The 18542-nt window shown below is 45.3% G+C and overlaps 2 protein-coding genes across 15 annotated transcripts in view; both read left to right on the plus strand.

Moving 5' to 3' along the window:
- LOC4801835 (cubilin) overlaps positions 1 to 18542 on the plus strand; it is a 43775-nt gene that overhangs the window by 14149 nt on the left and 11084 nt on the right. For all 14 annotated transcript variants that reach the window (XR_004468536.1, XR_004468537.1, XR_004468539.1 and 11 more), the window contains one exon: positions 1295 to 2116. Coding sequence is in view for 10 of the 14 variants with exons in the window: in XM_033377129.1 (XP_033233020.1) it covers positions 1303 to 2116 (814 nt within the window). In the remaining 4 variants the exon portion in view is untranslated. The remainder of the gene's footprint in view (positions 1 to 1294; positions 2117 to 18542) is intronic.
- LOC26532691 (uncharacterized) lies at positions 4134 to 11709 on the plus strand. The gene is made up of 2 exons (XM_015181924.2): positions 4134 to 4581; positions 11025 to 11709. The coding sequence occupies exon 2, from the start codon at positions 11141 to 11143 to the stop codon at positions 11249 to 11251; it is 111 nt and encodes a 36-aa protein (XP_015037410.1). The 5' UTR covers positions 4134 to 4581; positions 11025 to 11140; the 3' UTR covers positions 11252 to 11709.

The raw sequence follows: 18542 nt of genomic DNA on the forward strand, positions 1-18542 counted from the left end.
TCGGCGAGGGTTTATCTAGTGTTCTAGCAGATTATTTATGATTATTCCGCATATTTTAATGGCAGGCAAATGAGGAATGTCCTGTCCTGAGCAGGAGCGTAGTCAGGGGGATCTCTACGGAAGAATTTCTAAAGGGTTTCATCATTTATATTCCGAAATTTCGCTAGAGTTCTCCACGTTTCTCATACATACGAGTATTTCCCTGTTACGAGAGTCGCTCCTTCTGTGTGTACATCGGTCTACCAAAAGCTCAATCGGCTTCTGTCAAATAACATCTGAAGTTTTGCGCTTACAGTCCCATCCGAAAGCTTGTGTAATTTTACATTACATCTACGTTACTTGGTTAGAGCGCTTGAGATACGTTTTCCACCAAAGCTTTGCACTGCTTTACAACTTTTACATTGTGTAAGCGAAAGCTCTTGGGAAAAGTGCCATAATGCAAGTGTTTTGCCATACAACGAATACTTGATATTCGCTGGAAAGTAATTATCCAATATTTGATAACTTAAAGTACAGCCATTGTATCGACACGAGTAAAAAACCCTTCGACAGGTCATACAATCCCTCATTTCCTTAGGACTTCGGCGCAGAAAATGTCGAGTTAAGCCGCAAATCACGTGTCTGTAATTGGTAACAAAGATTTTGGGGGTGTATTGCAAATTCTAAGTGTAAGGCTGCGATCCAAAAACTCAGCCAGGCCTACAACCTTATTTTTGTCTCGTGCAAAATACAATTGTCGCACAGTGTTGGGGAGTACTATCTAGTCAAAGATGCTGCAACAAGTTTCGCATCTCGAACTTTGAATGAAATATATAGTATTACTATTGATGATGATGACGATATTTCAATTTCGCATCACAGCGGTTTAAGCCCAGTTTAAATGCAAATAAAACTCGTAAAAGGATGGCAAACAGCCAAAGAAATAGGAAGTAAGGACCCTCATTCGAAAACCCTTTTGGGAGGAATGGGGCTCGTGGAAGCAAAAGGATTGCCCGGCAGCGCTTGGTCGAATAGGGGGCGTGCCAGTGGAAATTGATTAAAAAGACAAGAACCCCAAAACTCTTTGTTGTTGCTGCTGTCCATCAGGCTACTCCCTCGCTCTGCTGCTGTGGCATGTAATCCTGGCCCGGGTGTACAAGGAATCGATAATCAAAGCGATTGGAATTATCAAAAGTGTACATCGGTCAACTCGCTTTTGTCCTTAGTCCTTTTCAGATGGCAGTGCAGACACTTTTTTGTAACATACGAACGAGCATCTTTAATGGTCCATTCTTCTTCTTTAATACCGTTTCAGGGCACAACATGGCCTCAGCACAGATACGACATTTCTATAACACACCAACAACAATTTCTTCAACAACAACGACACGACAACTCTTACAACAAACACTGCAGCAGCAGCAGCACACGAACAACTGCAACAGGAACAAACGGAAGCAATTTCAAAGCGAAACCTTTTTATGCCACACAAAAACACAAAGAGAACCGGAGGCAGCAGCAGCAGCAAAAGCAAAAACAGCAACATTATGCCAGCCAGCAGAAGCAGGAAAAGGAGCAACAACAACAGCAGCAGCAGCAGCAGCAGCAGAGGCCGGGGGAGCTGCAACAGATGATGCACGAGCGTGGGAAAGTCATAAAGGTGCATCAGCCTGGCAATGGACCACACCTGAGATCGCTGCCACAAGCCACAATCACGGAATGCTGTCCGCAGCTGGCCGCCGGCAAGGACAGCCACATCCTCTGGCATTCGGCGGCAGGACACATGAGGACGCTGCTACCACTCCTGCTACTGCTGCTACTGCAGCTAAACAGCAGCCATGCCTGGCTCTGGCTGCTGTGGCCGCCTCTACAGGGACTTCTAAGCAGGCTGGCCTCAGCAGCAACACGACCGGTCCTCGCCTATCACGCTTATCTTCCAATGCCAGTCAAGACTCTACGAAACCACAACGAAAGCTCCTCCATCAAGATGGGGCCTCGAACAGCACCAGCCCTGGCGAGAAGGCGGACACTCACAGTCCTCCTGCCCCAGTCAGCATCTTCATGGATATGCAGAAGTTTGCACGCTCTATATTTCCGCTTGTTATCATCTTCAATCTGCTGCCCTTGTTCTATGCAGGTAAGTGCCGCACTCAAACCACTCTATACTCTACTTGTGGCACCACTAATTGAGACAATGTCAGTGTCAAGTGTCCGCTCCGCCACTGCCCACTGTAGTGGCATGGCATGTGGCAACATTTGAAAGTCTGGCCAAACAGGACAACCAGAGCTCATTATTTATGTACCGAACGGAATATGTATCGACTGCCTACGGCCAAAGGCGGACAACAAATTTAATGACCTACAAATGTGTGCGTTGCCGGCAGGAAGGAAAGGATCCATCCCCCTGGGGATGGGGATGGGGCTGGCTGGGCAGCTGGGGTTTTTTTCCCTTTAAATCTTTTTGTGTGACATTTTTTCATCGTTCGGTTTTTTGCTCATTTCTCAAAGCCCGAACAACAGCGAAATTTTTACAAAGTTTGGGGTCAAGCGTTGAGGGTTTGCTTGGAAGACAATGTGGCAAGCGGCTCGGCCCTTCTTAATTGCATGCCACAGCGCCGCAGACCCTTTTCGGGGCAAAGTCGCTGCGGCTGGCTTTTGTTAATGCTATAAACTTATTAATTAAATGTGAACATAATTATTTAGGACAAGCTGCCAGTGCCAGTGTCAGAGCCGGTGCCAGAGCAGATTAAATTTGTGATCATTCCCCCGATAAACAGGGTGCCAGAATATTGGTTCTGGGAGGCAGCTCAGCTGCCTAATGTGGCAGAAGGCAAAGGCAAACAAAAGCGGCGCCATTTCAAAAGAAATCAATGACAATTCGTTAAATGTACCCTCCATCCCCACTCCCCACTCCCCACACCCCAATCCTCTCGCCGTCTTTTGGCCCCATCATCATCGACATTTGAGCAGCGATTAAAGACAATTGAAGCAGCCGCTGCCGGGGCACAGATGCAGGCACCAGGAGGACTTTGCTTCTGTCTTCCTTCTTATCAGTTTAAGCCAAAGAACCCAACCTGCTCTCTCGGCTTCGTTCTCTCTGAAAGCTCGCGTATGCGCAGTGGGGGGACTCCCATGCTATCATCCGGCTAAGAGGAAACGGCTCTCCTGCTCTTATCACTGCCCCGGAGATTGGGTAAATGTTTGCTGGGTTACACGGCCTTTTGTTTGGCTCAAATAAATCGCTGACTTGGCGGCCAGAACCACCAATAATGGCGCGCCGGGAGAAGAAAGAAAGAAAGTCAAAGACCAGACCAGGCCCCGGCCCCAGGCACAGGTCAAACCAGCAGCAGCCCAGCCAAAGGAGAAAAAGACATTCACATTTATCTTACAGAGACAGAGTCGTCGATGTTGTCGTCGCTGTCTGCTTCGGTCTAATGAGATTTCGGCAAATTAAATCGGATCGAAAATTAAGCGACGCGACTTTGCAGCCAATTTAAATTAGCCCAAAGGGGCAGCATAGGCAGACAGCGACCAGGAGGCGCGCGGAGGCGACTCCTTGAGCCAGCAATTATCCACACAAAGGAGCAAACAAATTCTCAGCAGCAAAGGCGGCATAATGAGCGGAAGCCCAAGTCAAACAAGATTCTCACCTGTCAGATTTCGGGCACCATCTGGCAGCTGCCACCTGCCACCTGCCACCTGCCACGGGGTGTCAAGTGGAGGCTTTTTGGCGAGCGATTAAAGCGGCGTCCTGGCCACTCGAACAAATAAAATCAACGACTCATTGAGCCACAGCACCTCAAACGAAATGAAATCTCGAGGCAAACAACTTTAAGCACCCTCTCCAGATCCACATCCAGATCCAGATCCAGATCCAGGCGCCCAGCTCCGTGACGAGGCGACGGAGGCTGCAGGATGTGGATGGGAATGGGAATGGGGATGGGGATGTGGATGTGGGGCAGACCTAAGCAAGAAATGAAATCATAAATTCAATTTGATTTATTCAAGTTCTATTGGTTGGGGACTGACTGCTAGACCGCCCCGAGATTCAAATGTGGCCAAAGAAAAAGCTTTCTCTTTCCGAGTGTGTGTCATCACTGGAGTCCTCGCTCTCACGCGCCCCGTGGCTCTCGTTCGTCGAGTGCTTTTAAATGCCGTGCCAGCAGCCGAATCGGCTCAGTCGATTTCTGTCGGCCGTGCCACACACACCGTACACTGTTCGCTTCAGCCTACAGCCTACAGCCTCAGCCTCACAATCAGCAGCCGCCACAGGAGACCAGCCAGCAGCAGCCGACGACATTAATCGCATCGTGCGAAAGGCCCCAAAGTCCGGTCTCGCGCGCACTTTAAAATATTTTCCCATACTGATTGCAGTTTTCCGTTTCGTTTCGTTTCGCGCTTTATCGCTTGGGCCGCTTTGGTGCTTTTTGGTTTGCATATTTATGCTGATTTAACCAATCCAATCCAATCCGTTCCCACCCAAAAATCGGTTATCAACGTGAACTGCTGCTGCGGGAAACTAATTCCCAACGATAAGAACCCAAAACTTTGAAAGACAAAAGTGAATTACAAATCAATTTGGAAAGCTTTTAGCTCGGAACCGTAAATATTCAAATGGAACTTGAGAATAATTTACATACATATTCTTTTGAATTGCCTTGTCTGTGGTGCACACTTGAGATATGGGTCTGATCCAGGGCAATCGGAGGTTACGTGGGATCAGTTTTTGGCTGGAAGGTGGTAGTACTCTTTTTTTTCTAAAGGAATTAAGTGGAAATTTATAAGGGATAGAACCTGGATTGACCATTACTTAAATACTCCTTCCTGGGCTAATTCCAGACTAAAAGCAGTTTACATGGAATCAGTAATTGTCAGATAAATGTCCTTAAATTGGGGATTCCCTAAGCCATTTGGGGGCTTTCAAGTTGATCATTGTGGAGGGGCAGATCAATAGTTGGCCAGACGGGAGTCTGCAAGACACCAAGTTATTATGGAAGTACTCAATCTACTCTCCAGTGGACTAATCCCCGACTAAAAGCAGTCTCTGCTTTGCTCCTGAGTTACATTGAATAAATGAATGAATGTCAGATAAATGTACTCACCCACACATATACTGTCTATTCAAAGCACATACATATTTGCAAATACACCCTTGCACACAGTCACATGCTTATTGTTAACCCTGGACTGGGAATCTTGATTTCCTTGGCGCGTCCTTTCACAGGACAACAAATGATAGCATTCTGTGCAATGAAAGGTTACAAAACGATTCCGATGAAGGCAATTGTTGGGGGATTTACAACTCTGCAATTGTTTGGACTGCTACAATAAAAGATACACACTCGCACAATACATATGTTGAAGGCAAAAATATAATAGAAAGCGAGAATTGTGATGGAAATGTGTCCTTAACAGAAGTTATGACGGGTCCTGGTCCAGCTGCGGACCCGGGCTGTCTAATTGGAGCCAATGTCATTGGGAACATTCAATTTCCGTCCTTGGGGATGAAAGTAGATTGCAACGGCTCTCCCTGGCGAGTGACAACTTTGAGAACGGTCGCCCTTTGGCCTCAAGGACCTCCCAGCTCCCAGCTCCCAGCTCGCAGCTCCCACTTTCATCGTTTCGTAGTAGTTCATGCTAAGACCCCAGCTCAAAACTAATCGAATGCGTGTGAGAGCTGGGAGCAAATAAAGCTTAAGCCTCAGAGGGCCCCAAAGAAGGAAAAGATACTCCGACTCCGACTCCTGCAATTTGCATGCAGTTAACGTGGCAAGCGGCAAATCTCTGAAATATTGAAACGTGGCCCCGTTCTAGGCAAATAGTGGAGCAGGCAGCTTGTTTGACTAGCCTACCACCAGGTGATAAGCAAACAGAACAGAACAGAACAGCTAGTGGAGGAATGCACGAGAGCACACAGTCGGAGGGATCACAACCCTTTCCCTTTTTCGGGGGTGAAACTCTGACACTAAATCAGGCCCCACCACTGCCACTGGCATGGCCATCAGGTAATAGAGAGATAAAATTTGCTACGTGTGGAAAGTGTGCAACAAAAAAGTGAGGAGAAACCTTGCCAAATAATGTGGCAGCCACTCGTTTGTTTAGGACCTTTACGCATAAATTATTTATTCATTTGACGTCGCCGGGTTTTTTATATGCATCATTAAAATTTCCTTTTGGGGTTCCCTCAAAGCTACCACTGGCCGGCGCTGGGACCCGCCCTCGAATCGAAAAATGAGGTTTTTTACTGGGGCTATTTCATAATGAGCTGCAGACTGACTTCATCTCGGGGCGACCTTCCCCGCTACTCATATGGTTTTCCCGTCGGCTTCGAGTGGATTTCCTTTTCCCCCACCCCCCGCCGTTTTGCTGTGTTTCCGTGGAAAATGTTTATTTATTTCTGACATGTGCACAAAGATTTCTTTTCGTTTTTCCTTTGTCGTTTTGTAGTGCTATTTTTTTTTTACTATTTTTCAAGGAATTTTTTCAAATTTCCCATGAATAAACCCATTGTTGCGTATGGGCAACATTTGTTTGTATTTGAATCCCAGCTCGAAGCTAATTAGCAGCGCCCGGTGCACAGTCCTTGTTGTTTCGAAGGCTCTCCGCAGTCGCGCCGCGTGTCCGTGTCATGTGATATGAGAAATATTGCTAGAAAAATGCTGCAACTTTTTCATTACATCAACTTGACGGCTGCCAAGTGAAAACTTTTCACCAAGCAGCAGCACCAGCAGGACCAGCAGCAGCAGTAGGGCCAAGAACAAGGACAAGGGAAAGGGCGGGTAGGGGGGCTTAAAAAGGCAGGATGTAAGCTGCGGATGGCCTCTTCTTTAATTTATATTTAGTTAAGGGCGGGATACTGCTAATGAGTTTGCTGATTAAAAATAAAGACTCTCGTCTCGTCCCGTCCCGTCCCGCCCTTTGATGTGCCACCTGCTCTAAGTGGCTTTAAAAATAATTGTTTATTCGAGATTCTTCAAATTTCACTCCCACTAGAACCCCAACTCAATTCAGTTAATCAATTAGCTCTCAAACTTGAACTCGTTTCAATCAAACTACTAATCAATCGGGACAGGGGCGAAACTTTCCCTTTCTTCATTATGCTTTTATGAGCCAAGGGAGAGCCAAAAAGGAAACCGAGCGAAAACTATGCCGATTTCAATAAAAATCACTATCGGGACTCTTAACGAGTGGGGGGTGAACCATTCCGAGCCATTAGCCTTGAATGATATACAATGATAATTAGGGCAGACAGATAAACAAACCGCAGAGATAACCATAAAATGCGATGAGGTGGCGATTCATCCTAATGAACTTTTCGGTCCAAATACACATTGCCAATCTAATTTATAAATAAACAAGGCTGAAACGGAGAGTCGTCAGGTGGCCACAGCCACAGGCATTTCCAATGCAAATGGCAAACAAAACTCGATTTGAATATTCCACATAATTCCGGGAAATTTCATGCCGCATGCTTTCGAGTCATTTTTTGCTTAAATTTTACACGTTTTAGCAGCTGCTGATTGAGATTTCCAGGAAGACTTTAAGTTGGGAATTTAATTAATCTTTGTCGCACGTTCCCGGGGCATTTCACAAAAAAGAAAAATCTGTCTTTTGTACAGGAAAAATGCTTTAAAAATCTCCTTCATAAAAGCGAACGTGAAACATGCAACAAGCTGGGGTCAGGAAGCAGCGGGCCATGACAAGGCTAAGGGACCACCGTCTCGAGGCTGACTCACACATAGATACGATACTCACACACTCATAGGCCCTCCATTCATGTGGGGCCACAATGTGAGCCCTGAGACCCTCGCTTGTCTAAAGCACTAAGACAAAAGATATACTACAAAAATCAAGTTTAAGTGTAGTTGAAGGCGGAAATGTGCTGGCCCCCCACATAGATGCACAGAAATAGCCGAACAAGAGGGGCATAACAGGCATTACAGGAAGAGGTATGTGTATTGGTGCGCGTTTATAAATCAGAGCCGTTCGTTGCCTGAAAGTGCAATTATTTTAATGCACTTTTGACTTTTGACATTGCAAGACAAGACCTTAAAGCTCTGTTCAAGCATTTTAGTCATTGTTTTGACACACAAACACACACTTCCAACAGTCAACGGTACTTGGCGGAGAGGACTTCTTCAGCGGCGACTGCCAAGGTCATCCATCCCTGCATTTGAACTTGACAAAAGGACAAAATTCGCCTTTGCTTTAATTTTGCATGCAATTTCATTTCGCAAACGGCTTTCGCTCTCTCCCCCCTGTCCTTGCCTGGCGTTCTGGGCAATGCAATTTTCCATAATTTTCACTTTGGCAAGGGTTAAGTTAACCCTTCAACGGTTCTTTGTGGGGGCGAAACAAATTGAATTTATGTTTCAGCGCACACGAGACGAGTGAGAACAGGGCAAAAAAATGTTGCCAACGTCACTGGCACTGGCACTGGCACTGGGATGCCCACGCACCCTGGGGTGCCATTTGCCTAACCTCTAACCTATCCCATAGTCAGCCTCTACCCCGTTTCCATGTACGCATCTGTACCTATTTGGGTCCTGGAGGCTTTCCCTCTGCGTCATGGGCCATTTGTTCTATGATCTCTCCCACTCGGTAACCACGCATATCTACGCCCAAGTCTTTATTCGACAGCATAAACAAATTTCGCAAATGTGCGCATAAAACTTACGAAATTGCAAAAATTTATTTTTATTTTATTTCACAACAAAGACAGACATTGGCATTGTGTATGAGCCCATATCTAGCCAGTGACATGGTGTTTCCTTTGTGCTGGCATTTTCGGTGGCAGTTTTGTTGTGCTGTCATCTTGTCTTTGTCTCTATCTGTGGCTCGGCGCCTTCTGCCTCTTCTATGGGGGCGCTAATTTAATTAAGACTCAAAGACGGGAAGAACTCTGACGGCCGCACAATATGTGTCAGTGCAATGTGTTGTAAATCTTTTCAAGTGTTCACCGGTTTCCTCCCCCTCTGCCAGACAGTAAACAGAAATAAAATATCTTTGCGGCCTTTTATCGCCCAGCCATAAACCACAAGCATTTGGCCACATTGCGCATACGGCACGTTGGACGGTGCGGTGCGGTTCGGCAGAGGCAGCTGCATTTTCATACTACTCCGCAAACATAATTTGATTGATTGATATGCCCGGGGGCTTACAAGTATAAGCTTAAAAAACCCTGATAAATTGACTTATTACAACTTAATTCGGTTAAGGAAGTCCCGACCCCAACAGAGGTGAATTTTAAATATTTTTTTTACGGTTTTTGTGTGGAAATTATGCACACAGGCAGTGTACACATATGTAGGTACACATACATGGAAAAAGGCAGACAGGAAGGCATAATGTATGCACTGTGGTGGTGGTGGTGGCGGTGATGGTGGTGGGTTGGCGGAAGGAAGGCATTTCATTAATATTAATTGACCGATTCAATGGGACAGAGCCGAGTGCAAAGAAATGGGCACGAAAGGTACGAAAGTCAGTTAGTGGCAGTGGCTTACTGAACCTAAAAGGGCGACACTGACCAGACGACAAATGAGCTTAAATAAATAAGAATATACAAGGATATATTAAATAGCCCAGAGCCTTTAAAAGTCGCAACAGTCCCGGCTCTGCGGCCGAAATCAAACGCAAAAAGGGCCAAAATAGAAACTGCCACAAACATTGAGGGGCCTGCAAATGACGAGTCCACGCAGCCGGAGAAGGCAAATTAATTTGCGTGAGCGGCATAATTAAAAGTCTGCCTAATAGACGGCCGAACCTCTGGACATCACACGCACCGCAAGCGGTCTCCGAGTACATAAATAATACGGCCCCCTAGCTTAGGGCGGGCCCATCGCCTTAACTTCATATTAAAGGTCTAGTCGAGGCTTTTTCCCACTGAATTGAATTCGTGCCCCAGTAACAGTACGGTACGGGCTGCATTAGTTTTTTACGAGTGTATTCCATTCCGTTCACCTGCCATTTGGCATTGCGAAAACTTATCAAAAGTTGGTAGCAAAAGCTGTTGGTGTTGTTATTGCTTGTCTGGTTCCTGCGAAATGTCATCGCCCAGAGCCATTTTCGCTGTTGTGCTGAAAGAGGAATGAAAATAAACATTACATTGATGGTTTTTGTACCCTTCAAAAGGGTATGTCCACTTGTGGATGCTTTAATCAGAAACGGAAGTGGTTCGAGCACCAATCAGTTTTCAAAGTGATCCATTTTGAAGGCCAACACATACATAGTTCTACGAGTTAAAAGTGTATACATCGCCTCGACCTGGAAAAAGCGAACCCTCCTTTATTACTTTTCATTATTTTCATACCGGGTAGTTTTTTCAATTTATTTTTACATTGAATCACATCGAGGGCCTGTCAAGTTTTGTTTCGATGTAATTGAATTTTTGCCCCTCCGGGCCCGGACCGTGCTCAGCTTACAATTAAGTATACGTGCTGTAGGCCAGGCTGCAGCCTTGTCATCCAGTTTAATGCATTGACATTATAGCTATTAGACAGGACACTAGCTATCGATACTGGATATTGCATTTGGCTGGCAGGAAGTGCAGCACGGGCCAACATTAATCATCTGTCAGTGGCACACAGGACCCCAGATTAGAGACAAAAGGAACCGAACCCCGAACAGCTTGGGTCGGGCTTATGGGCTGTGATTTTTGTTGGGCGAATTCCCACTTCTGAGCCCCTCCACTCACGCACGGAGCACAAAGAGGCGACAAGTTTTTGGCTGTCCACAGGCTGTCGGGGTCCTCTGGTCGGGCAGGCATTTCATGCCCAGTCAAGCGTCTGATAGGCCGCCCTCTCGATTTATGGCAGGCAATTTGTTTCTCCGGGTTTTTGTATGGGTGGTTGGATGGATGGGTATTTGTCAGTGCCAGGAGCCAGGCGGAAGGGCGGAAGGGCGGAACGAGGAGGAACTTATGACAAGTGATTGCCCAGTGAATGGTCCGATAATCTCAACTGTGCACAGACAAGACAGTCCCCAGTCGCACTGTCAGTCCCTGGAAATATGCAAATGCCCCCGATATCTCTATCTTTTCGATACAGCGCACAACTGCAGTATCGTGCCATCGATTCGAATCAATCAGACATCATCGAGTGAGTGAGTTAGCTCGACTCGATTCCATTTCGAGAGTGAACCGGGAGTACTAAAGAGCCCTGGTATGAGTAACAGCGCGATGGTGGCTGTGGCCATCTGCTGCATCCTCGTCCTGCTGGCGGTGTTCATCGTGATCATCATTGTGGTCGGCCAGACCATCGAGGAGCCCAAATGAGACATGCTCCAGCTGGGACCTGGCAACTTCCCAGATGGATAACAGAGGCCCTTCAATTGTTAGTCAATCAGCATTCGCACCCGCATCGGCATTAGCACCATCATCAACCAGGAATCATCATCGGAACCAGGAAAAAACCAAGAAACGGAAATGGTAGCAGGAGTAGGATCAGGAGGAGAAGGAAAGGAAAATGCGTCCCATCGTCAGTATCCATTGGCTGTGATGTGAAATTTTTAGAATTTGTGAAGCAAAAATCAATCGAGAAATCAACAACAAAATTTTTGGAACATTCCGCATCGTAATAAATACTCGAACTAACCCGCACATCTTCATGTTATAGTAAATCTCTGTGTGTTTTAAGTGTTGATTAATATAAATAATGTATATACGAGCAAGCAGTTCTATCTATACACACACTCACACACAATATATAAAGATAAAGATAAAGATAACTATACGATAAAATATATAAACATAAATACGTACATACTATATAGATATACATTTACATATACATATATGTATATACAGAAATATATATATATATACTTATGTGTAACCCAACCGTCGTAACGTTGCGTTCGTTTTTATAAAAGTGTTGTTAACAAAAACCGATTTTTATTGATGTTTTATTGCTGTTGATATACATATACCTACGTACACGAAAGTGAAATAAGTTTACATTAATGTCCAGCGATGTCAAAAATTGATTGAAATTGAAAAGTAGAGAGACCGCAGAGGAAGACAAAGAGATATGGAGCAAAGGAGAGACAATAGAGAAAGCAACCAGAGAGCTCAATTGTTTAGCATAAGATCATATCAAATCGGAAAGATGTCAGCAATTGCACTTGTTAATGGCTCAGCAAACGGAAGGGAACTCAGACAGACACTGCGGACGGAGCATACATGTTAGAGATATGAATTATATAGAGAAGATATGCATTTTATATATCAAACAAACAACTTTTGGATAAGTTTTACGTGTATCTATGTATATGTGTACCTAGAAGTAGCCAACCAACCAACTCTTTGATGTTTACAACAAGAAGCAACAGTACAGATCTATGCATCTGCGATATTATCAACTATAACTATAACTATGACTATACAATCGGATAAACCCTATTTATGGATCACAAACATAATGGAGTGCATAATGTATGTAAACGGAAATCAATGCAGAAACGTACGCGCCCTGCAACCAATACGAATTTTCCTGGAATTACATTTTTTTAATCCTCATTGGAAACGCCAAAATCAGCTAATGGAACACACCAGCGAACTGCATTAATTATCTTATCAATTAATTACGAATGTCAAACCCATTTGCCGCCTGTCAATACCCCGCCCCCGCGAACAGCCCACAGAGAAAGGTAAGCGAAAAATATTTAAGTCTTTAAAATGCATCGAAACGGTGGGTTTTTCCTTGACGGTACAAGAAAATACTCCAACACCCATGAATGCCGGCGAAGAAAAAATCAAAAGTCAAGTTCAATTTGAATACTCAAGTATCTCTCGAGGACGGAGAGCTTGAAGCATGTACAAGTCCTTTGGCGCATGGCACTTTCCCACTTGCATCCCTGCATGGGGGTCCCAGAGACGGGCTTAAGCTGTGCTCCGAGCATCGACAGATGCACATTTCCTCCTGCTAATAAAGTTTTATTGCTGCAGACGGCTGTCAATTTGATTAAAATGGATATGCCCGGCTACTTTGGTTGCAGTCAGAGGTCCAGGGGTCCAGGGGTCCACGGGTCCAGGGGTCCGGGGGTCCAGAGGTACCAGAGACCCCTGGGGCTCCATGCTGGATGGCGGATTCTGGCAAAAGTCAACTTGATGAATATTTCCATCCGAGTTCGCATCAAGTAATCATAAAGTGATGGAAATTCAATTTACACAATATTAAGCATGGAAAAACGGGCCAACGGGGAGGGTGGAAATGTGGCTAGTACACCCTTATGTACGAGTAGGAGTAGTAGAAGTAGGTGTTCCAGTTTTATGTTTGTGTGGTTTATTATTATGCAGATTAGGCCAAGTTGCTGGGGCTGGGGCTGGGACTGTGGCTGGGGCTTTGGCTTTACCTTTACCTACTTGATTCTCTGTATTCACACACATACATACATATACTCGTGTGTGTGTGTGTGTGTGTGTGTGCGTTTGTTTGAGTGTGCATAAAAGCCGCCCCCAAGCACACATCCTCAATGTTTCCCCATCCAGACCCCCAAAGCCATATGCAAATTACGCTTCATTTTGAGTATTTGCTACCTTTTTGTGCCAGAGAAAAAGGTAGCTGGCACACACACACACGGCATCCGCCACACGTATTTATGGCCAGTAGTCAATGCCTTGGCCAAATTGAAGTTGACGGCAAGTGTCACGTTTTATCACTGCATTTGCATATCAACGAATGCTGCATCCGTTGCTCGAGAGGTGTCCTTAATCGCCTTTTTCACCGCTTTTCAATTTCAATTCGCTTGTTTATGAATTTGTTATGGCGCATTAATTGACCGAGGAAGAGCAGATTGTCGCGAGTATTAGTGGGCACGGCACTGCTCCCCAAAGAGGAGAATCGGAATCTGAATCCAAGTCCAAATCCGTCAGCGCGCAAAGCAATTAACCAAAGGAAATTGCTCAATTAGGAGTGGAAATCGAAAGAAAAAACTAAAACCCACACAGCTACGAAATGGAACGCCCAGAGCTACATGGAAGGATATTCGTATATGTACGAGTATAAATCTGCTTCTAATTCTCCTCCTTTCACTCACCCTCTCTCTCTCGATGATGGCATAAGTAGAGCAGCTCTTTTTGCTCATTCATTTTTTTATTTGCATGATGAACATTTCACAATGGCTAAGAGATAGCGTCGAGAATTGCATTCAGCGATGTGTAAACTGTAGATAGTCGAAGTACAGCTCCAAGTCCATGTCCAGGCAATGTTGCCAATAGAAAGAGATAGTACGAGAAGCCAGGAGGGCGAAATGCTGCCTAATGGCTCGAAATCTAATGCAGTTTTGTGAAATTGGCTGACCAAGGATTTATTACGGCACGTCATGTCCATTATTGACACACAATTCTCGTATAACAATGTTGGCCGAAAAGGCGGAGGAGGACTGCCAGCCAAAGTGACCCTCGAAAACGATGACGAGTCAACTGTCAATTAATCAATTTGGACTGCCTTCCGGTCCATTCTGTCCTCTGGCAGTGACATCAGTGTAATGTCCGCCCGTTAAGAGCAGCACCTCGGGCCAGTTGGCATAGCAAATGCTCGCATTTTTAAAACCAAATTACATTGTGCTTGGCTGCTAAGCCGTGGAGAATGATTCGACAACAAACAGAGATTTGTTCCACTCACCCACACACACACCATCAGCAGGACATATTTTTTATTATTTGTGGCATTTGTCTCGTAACACTGGGAATACTTAATGCTTAGTACTTATTATTTGTGGCATTTGTCTCGTAATACAACGAGTACTTGGGAATTTGCAGAGGCTGCTTTGAATTTGGACGCAGAGAAGGTGGCATTTCCCACACTCGAGAGTATATACATTATGCCAACAATCTGTTCCCTATAATCTCTATTCCATGAGAAGACTTTGGGTAGTCACCTTTTACAAGAAGGAAATATTTCAATGAAGCTAAGCAAACTGTAGTTCCATATCATAGCTTACACAATTTTCTATAGCCATTACTAGCCTAGAGGATAACCTATATCTATCATTGAAACAACAGATCTTCAAGGGTATCCAAAGCCTCGACTCCTCCCTGTTCGTATTTCCTTTATTCCTGGCATTTGTCTGTTGCCTAGTTTTCGGCTGGGGTTTGTTTTTGTCAAGCCTGGGCTGTGGCCGTGTCGTTGCGCATTTTAATGCCGCCAACGAGTCGGCTGCCCAGATTTATGGCCATTTATTGGGCATAAGTGTTGGCAATTTATGAACCAGCCGCTACCGCTACCGTTACCGCTGCTGCTGCGGCTGCTCCTCCTGCCCCTGCTGCCCGCCCACTCTAAAATGGCATTTTAATAAGTGGCCAAGAGCGGAATGTCGTTATGTTTGTGTGTGTATCTGTGTGCGTTGAAATGAAGATTTATAAACCGCACCGCACCTCCTTAAGGCAGTCGAAATTGCTGAATGTTAAACTGGCTGCTAGAGCGAGTTCAGCAAACCCATAAATCTCCAACAGAATCTTGTTTAGTTTATTGAATTATCAACGGGCGGATGTGCCCGTGTCCGCGTGTGTGTGTGTGTGTATTTTCTGACATAAAACTAGAAGAAATATCAAACACGTGCGCCTCCACAAAGGGGGAGGGCACTTATGTAAATAGGTCCCGCCTAGGCCTAGACCCATCGACCACAGCCCGCTCCAGGGTTCGGGGAGGTCCTTTATTTATAGTTTTATTTGTCTAAGGTTTTCTGGAGCGGCATTAAAATTTGCCTCGCTTCGACTTATCTACATCTCGCGTATTTCCCTCATTTCCCACCCACCGCTCACACACATTTCCACTTAATTTTCCCGAGTCATTTAAATAAATTTGTGTGGTTTCTGCGCTTTGAGAATGCCAAACACGTTTCTCTCCGTCACAACCAAAACGAAATTAGAGAAAAATCACAGAAAATATATTTTGTTCGGTGTCGCAAAAACATTCGCATACAATTATGAGAAATATCTGCTAAATGCACACGCAGAAGCCCTGCGAAAACTTTCTCAAAAGTAATACAGACGAGAAGGAAACTGAAACTGTTGACAGGACCACAGAAACCTCAAGGACACACACACACACACACAAGGAGAGAAGGGAAAGCCATGAAATGCTGCATGGAAACAACAAATTATGGTACAACTTTAAGCTGTGTGGCACCTCAAAAGAATAATTTCAATGTCGAAAAACTTAACATTGACGGCGGCAGGATGCGGCAGTTGCTGCGGCAGCCACACAAGATGCAATAGAAGAGAGGAAAAAGGGGCACTAGATCAGGGTTGCGGGCCACTTCAGAAAGAGATGGTGCAACCCGTTGTACGGGCTGCTACATGCCACATGCCTCTTTCCATCCGGCGATGTGCACTTGGCATCAATCAATAATTGCCCATTGAAGGCAGCTGCTGGAAGAGCCCCGTCCGCACTGGCCTGCCCTGCCCTGCCCTGCCCCGCCCCGCTCTCCTCTGACATTGCACGCCATGATTGATTAGCAGCATGCAACACGAGGTGCTTCAGCTGAAACCCGACTAGACAGCATAATATGACGCTTATTGAATCGAGTCCTTTCCTTTCCTTTCCTATCCTTTCCATGCCATGGCCACAGCCAAAGCCAGGAGCAGTGTCTGCCCTTTAATGCAATGTTGCATTGTATCTGTGGAATCGCCTCTGAATAAAGGGACATTGAAGGCTGCCCGAGTGGCAGTGCCTCCCCTCAATCTCTTTGATTACCTCCATATCCATTATGTCAATTTCTCTCTTCATTCTGTTTTAATTGCATCGCCTTGTTGACCCCAGCAGTCCGCTTTGTTTGTTGCATTCCTCGTGCAACGGGCCAGCAAGTACTTTCATTACCTTTCAGTGAAATATATGTATACTCGCACATATCTGCGTATTAATTCCATATTCACTTACGATTCCCGTTCATTCTCTCTCGTTGCAGGTACGTACGCAAGAGCCATTCAGAAGCGTGAGTAGTTTCCAGAGCCAATTTTATTATTATTACTTCCACTTATCGGCAAAAGTTTGCTTCAACGTAGTCAAAGTTCAGTTCAGGGAGCTGAAGTGCTCCCCAATTGCAGTTAGCAAATTTTGATACCGAAATACAACATCCAGGGGCAGGCCAAAAAGATTTCAAATTAAGTATAAAGTTTAGGTTCGAGAGCTGACCAAATGTTAGACCGGCCACAATTTCTCTAGAGTGCAGAGAATGTGGAATCCCATGAGGCGTATGCGTGATATTCAATGACCTATTCGCCCAGTACACGCTCATCTGATATACGACCTTATATCGCTAAAGATATCGTTACTTAAGTCTCCCAGTTCCCAGTTTCGTGTTGCCCTATAGACAAATTCAGTTAAGAATGGCGAGTTACCCGCGCGTATGCGTGATTTTAATTAATAATTTAACCCATTCGCCAAGCCCCATTAAGGAGCCGAGCCATGCCATAATCACTCGAACTTAATCACCCAACTAATTGGCAATAAATTAGACCCAATTTACCTGATAGCTAACACAAATATGCACTTAAGTCCCTGCAACATAATATGCATAATTATGCCCGCCTGCCACTGCCACTGCCACTGCCACCTCCACTTCCACCGACCAAATACCGAAACCAAAGCCCTGACAGCAGCTGTGTCTAAGATGTTTATCCTAGTCGAGACCCATCATCGTCATGGCAGAATGTTGCCTGTGCCTCTGCATCTGCCTCTGCCTCTGCCTCACACCTTCCCTCCTCGTCTGGCTTAATCAACGCATTTTATCGCCATGATTTTATTCTTGGGCTAAAATAAACTATTAGGAAAACTCATTTTCATGAAAATCCACTTTAATTGGTGTTGCCGCTGCCGCTGCCATCGTTCCATGGGGCTGTGGTAAAAGTAGCGAACATGAGATCTCTGGATGTACCTGAGCGGCACGCCATTGCAAATAAAACAACATAAGGTACTGTGCCATCTCTGGTTCTGCTTCTGGTCCTGTTTGTGGCTCTGGTCTGGCATTTGGCGAATGGTGTACTTGTAAATTTAACGCAAATTGTCTGTAACATGAGCTCTTCGACTGAGGTGTCAGAGGGGTGGCTGAGACCGAGGCTGGGGAATGAGAATGGCTGCGGTTTGGGCATGGGGGCTCAGCGGGCCACCGTGTAAGTGCCAACAGCAGTGGCAGCCATTAAATTTTCAAGAAGTGTGTACTCGAGCAGGAGACCCAGGCAGACAGTTGCTGCGAATGGGAATGGTAAAGGGAATGGGCCTAAGGAGGCTGCCGTAGACAGACAGGCCCACTAAAGATTATATGTGCAGAAGGCGACAAAAGTGTCACCTCTGAATGCAAAGCAGAAACGAAACAGACAACAACAAAAAAGTGATTTGAGCCCGGCTGGAAAAACCCCCCAGGAGCTGAAGCAGCTCCAGCAGATACTGAAGGAAAATTGCACTGTTTTTTCTGCAGCAAAATTCGGAATGGAAAACTTTAAATCAGAGCAAGCTCTTGATTTTAGCTGGCTTAAAGCAATACCAGGGCATTGTTTCAAAAGTTTCAAAAGTGCAAAGCAAAAGTTGATTTTCTCTGAAAAGAGTCCAAGTTTTGTTGGCCCAAAG

Source organism: Drosophila pseudoobscura, chromosome 2 (genome assembly GCF_009870125.1).
Source record: "Drosophila pseudoobscura strain MV-25-SWS-2005 chromosome 2, UCI_Dpse_MV25, whole genome shotgun sequence".
NCBI lineage: Eukaryota > Metazoa > Arthropoda > Insecta > Diptera > Drosophilidae > Drosophila > Drosophila pseudoobscura.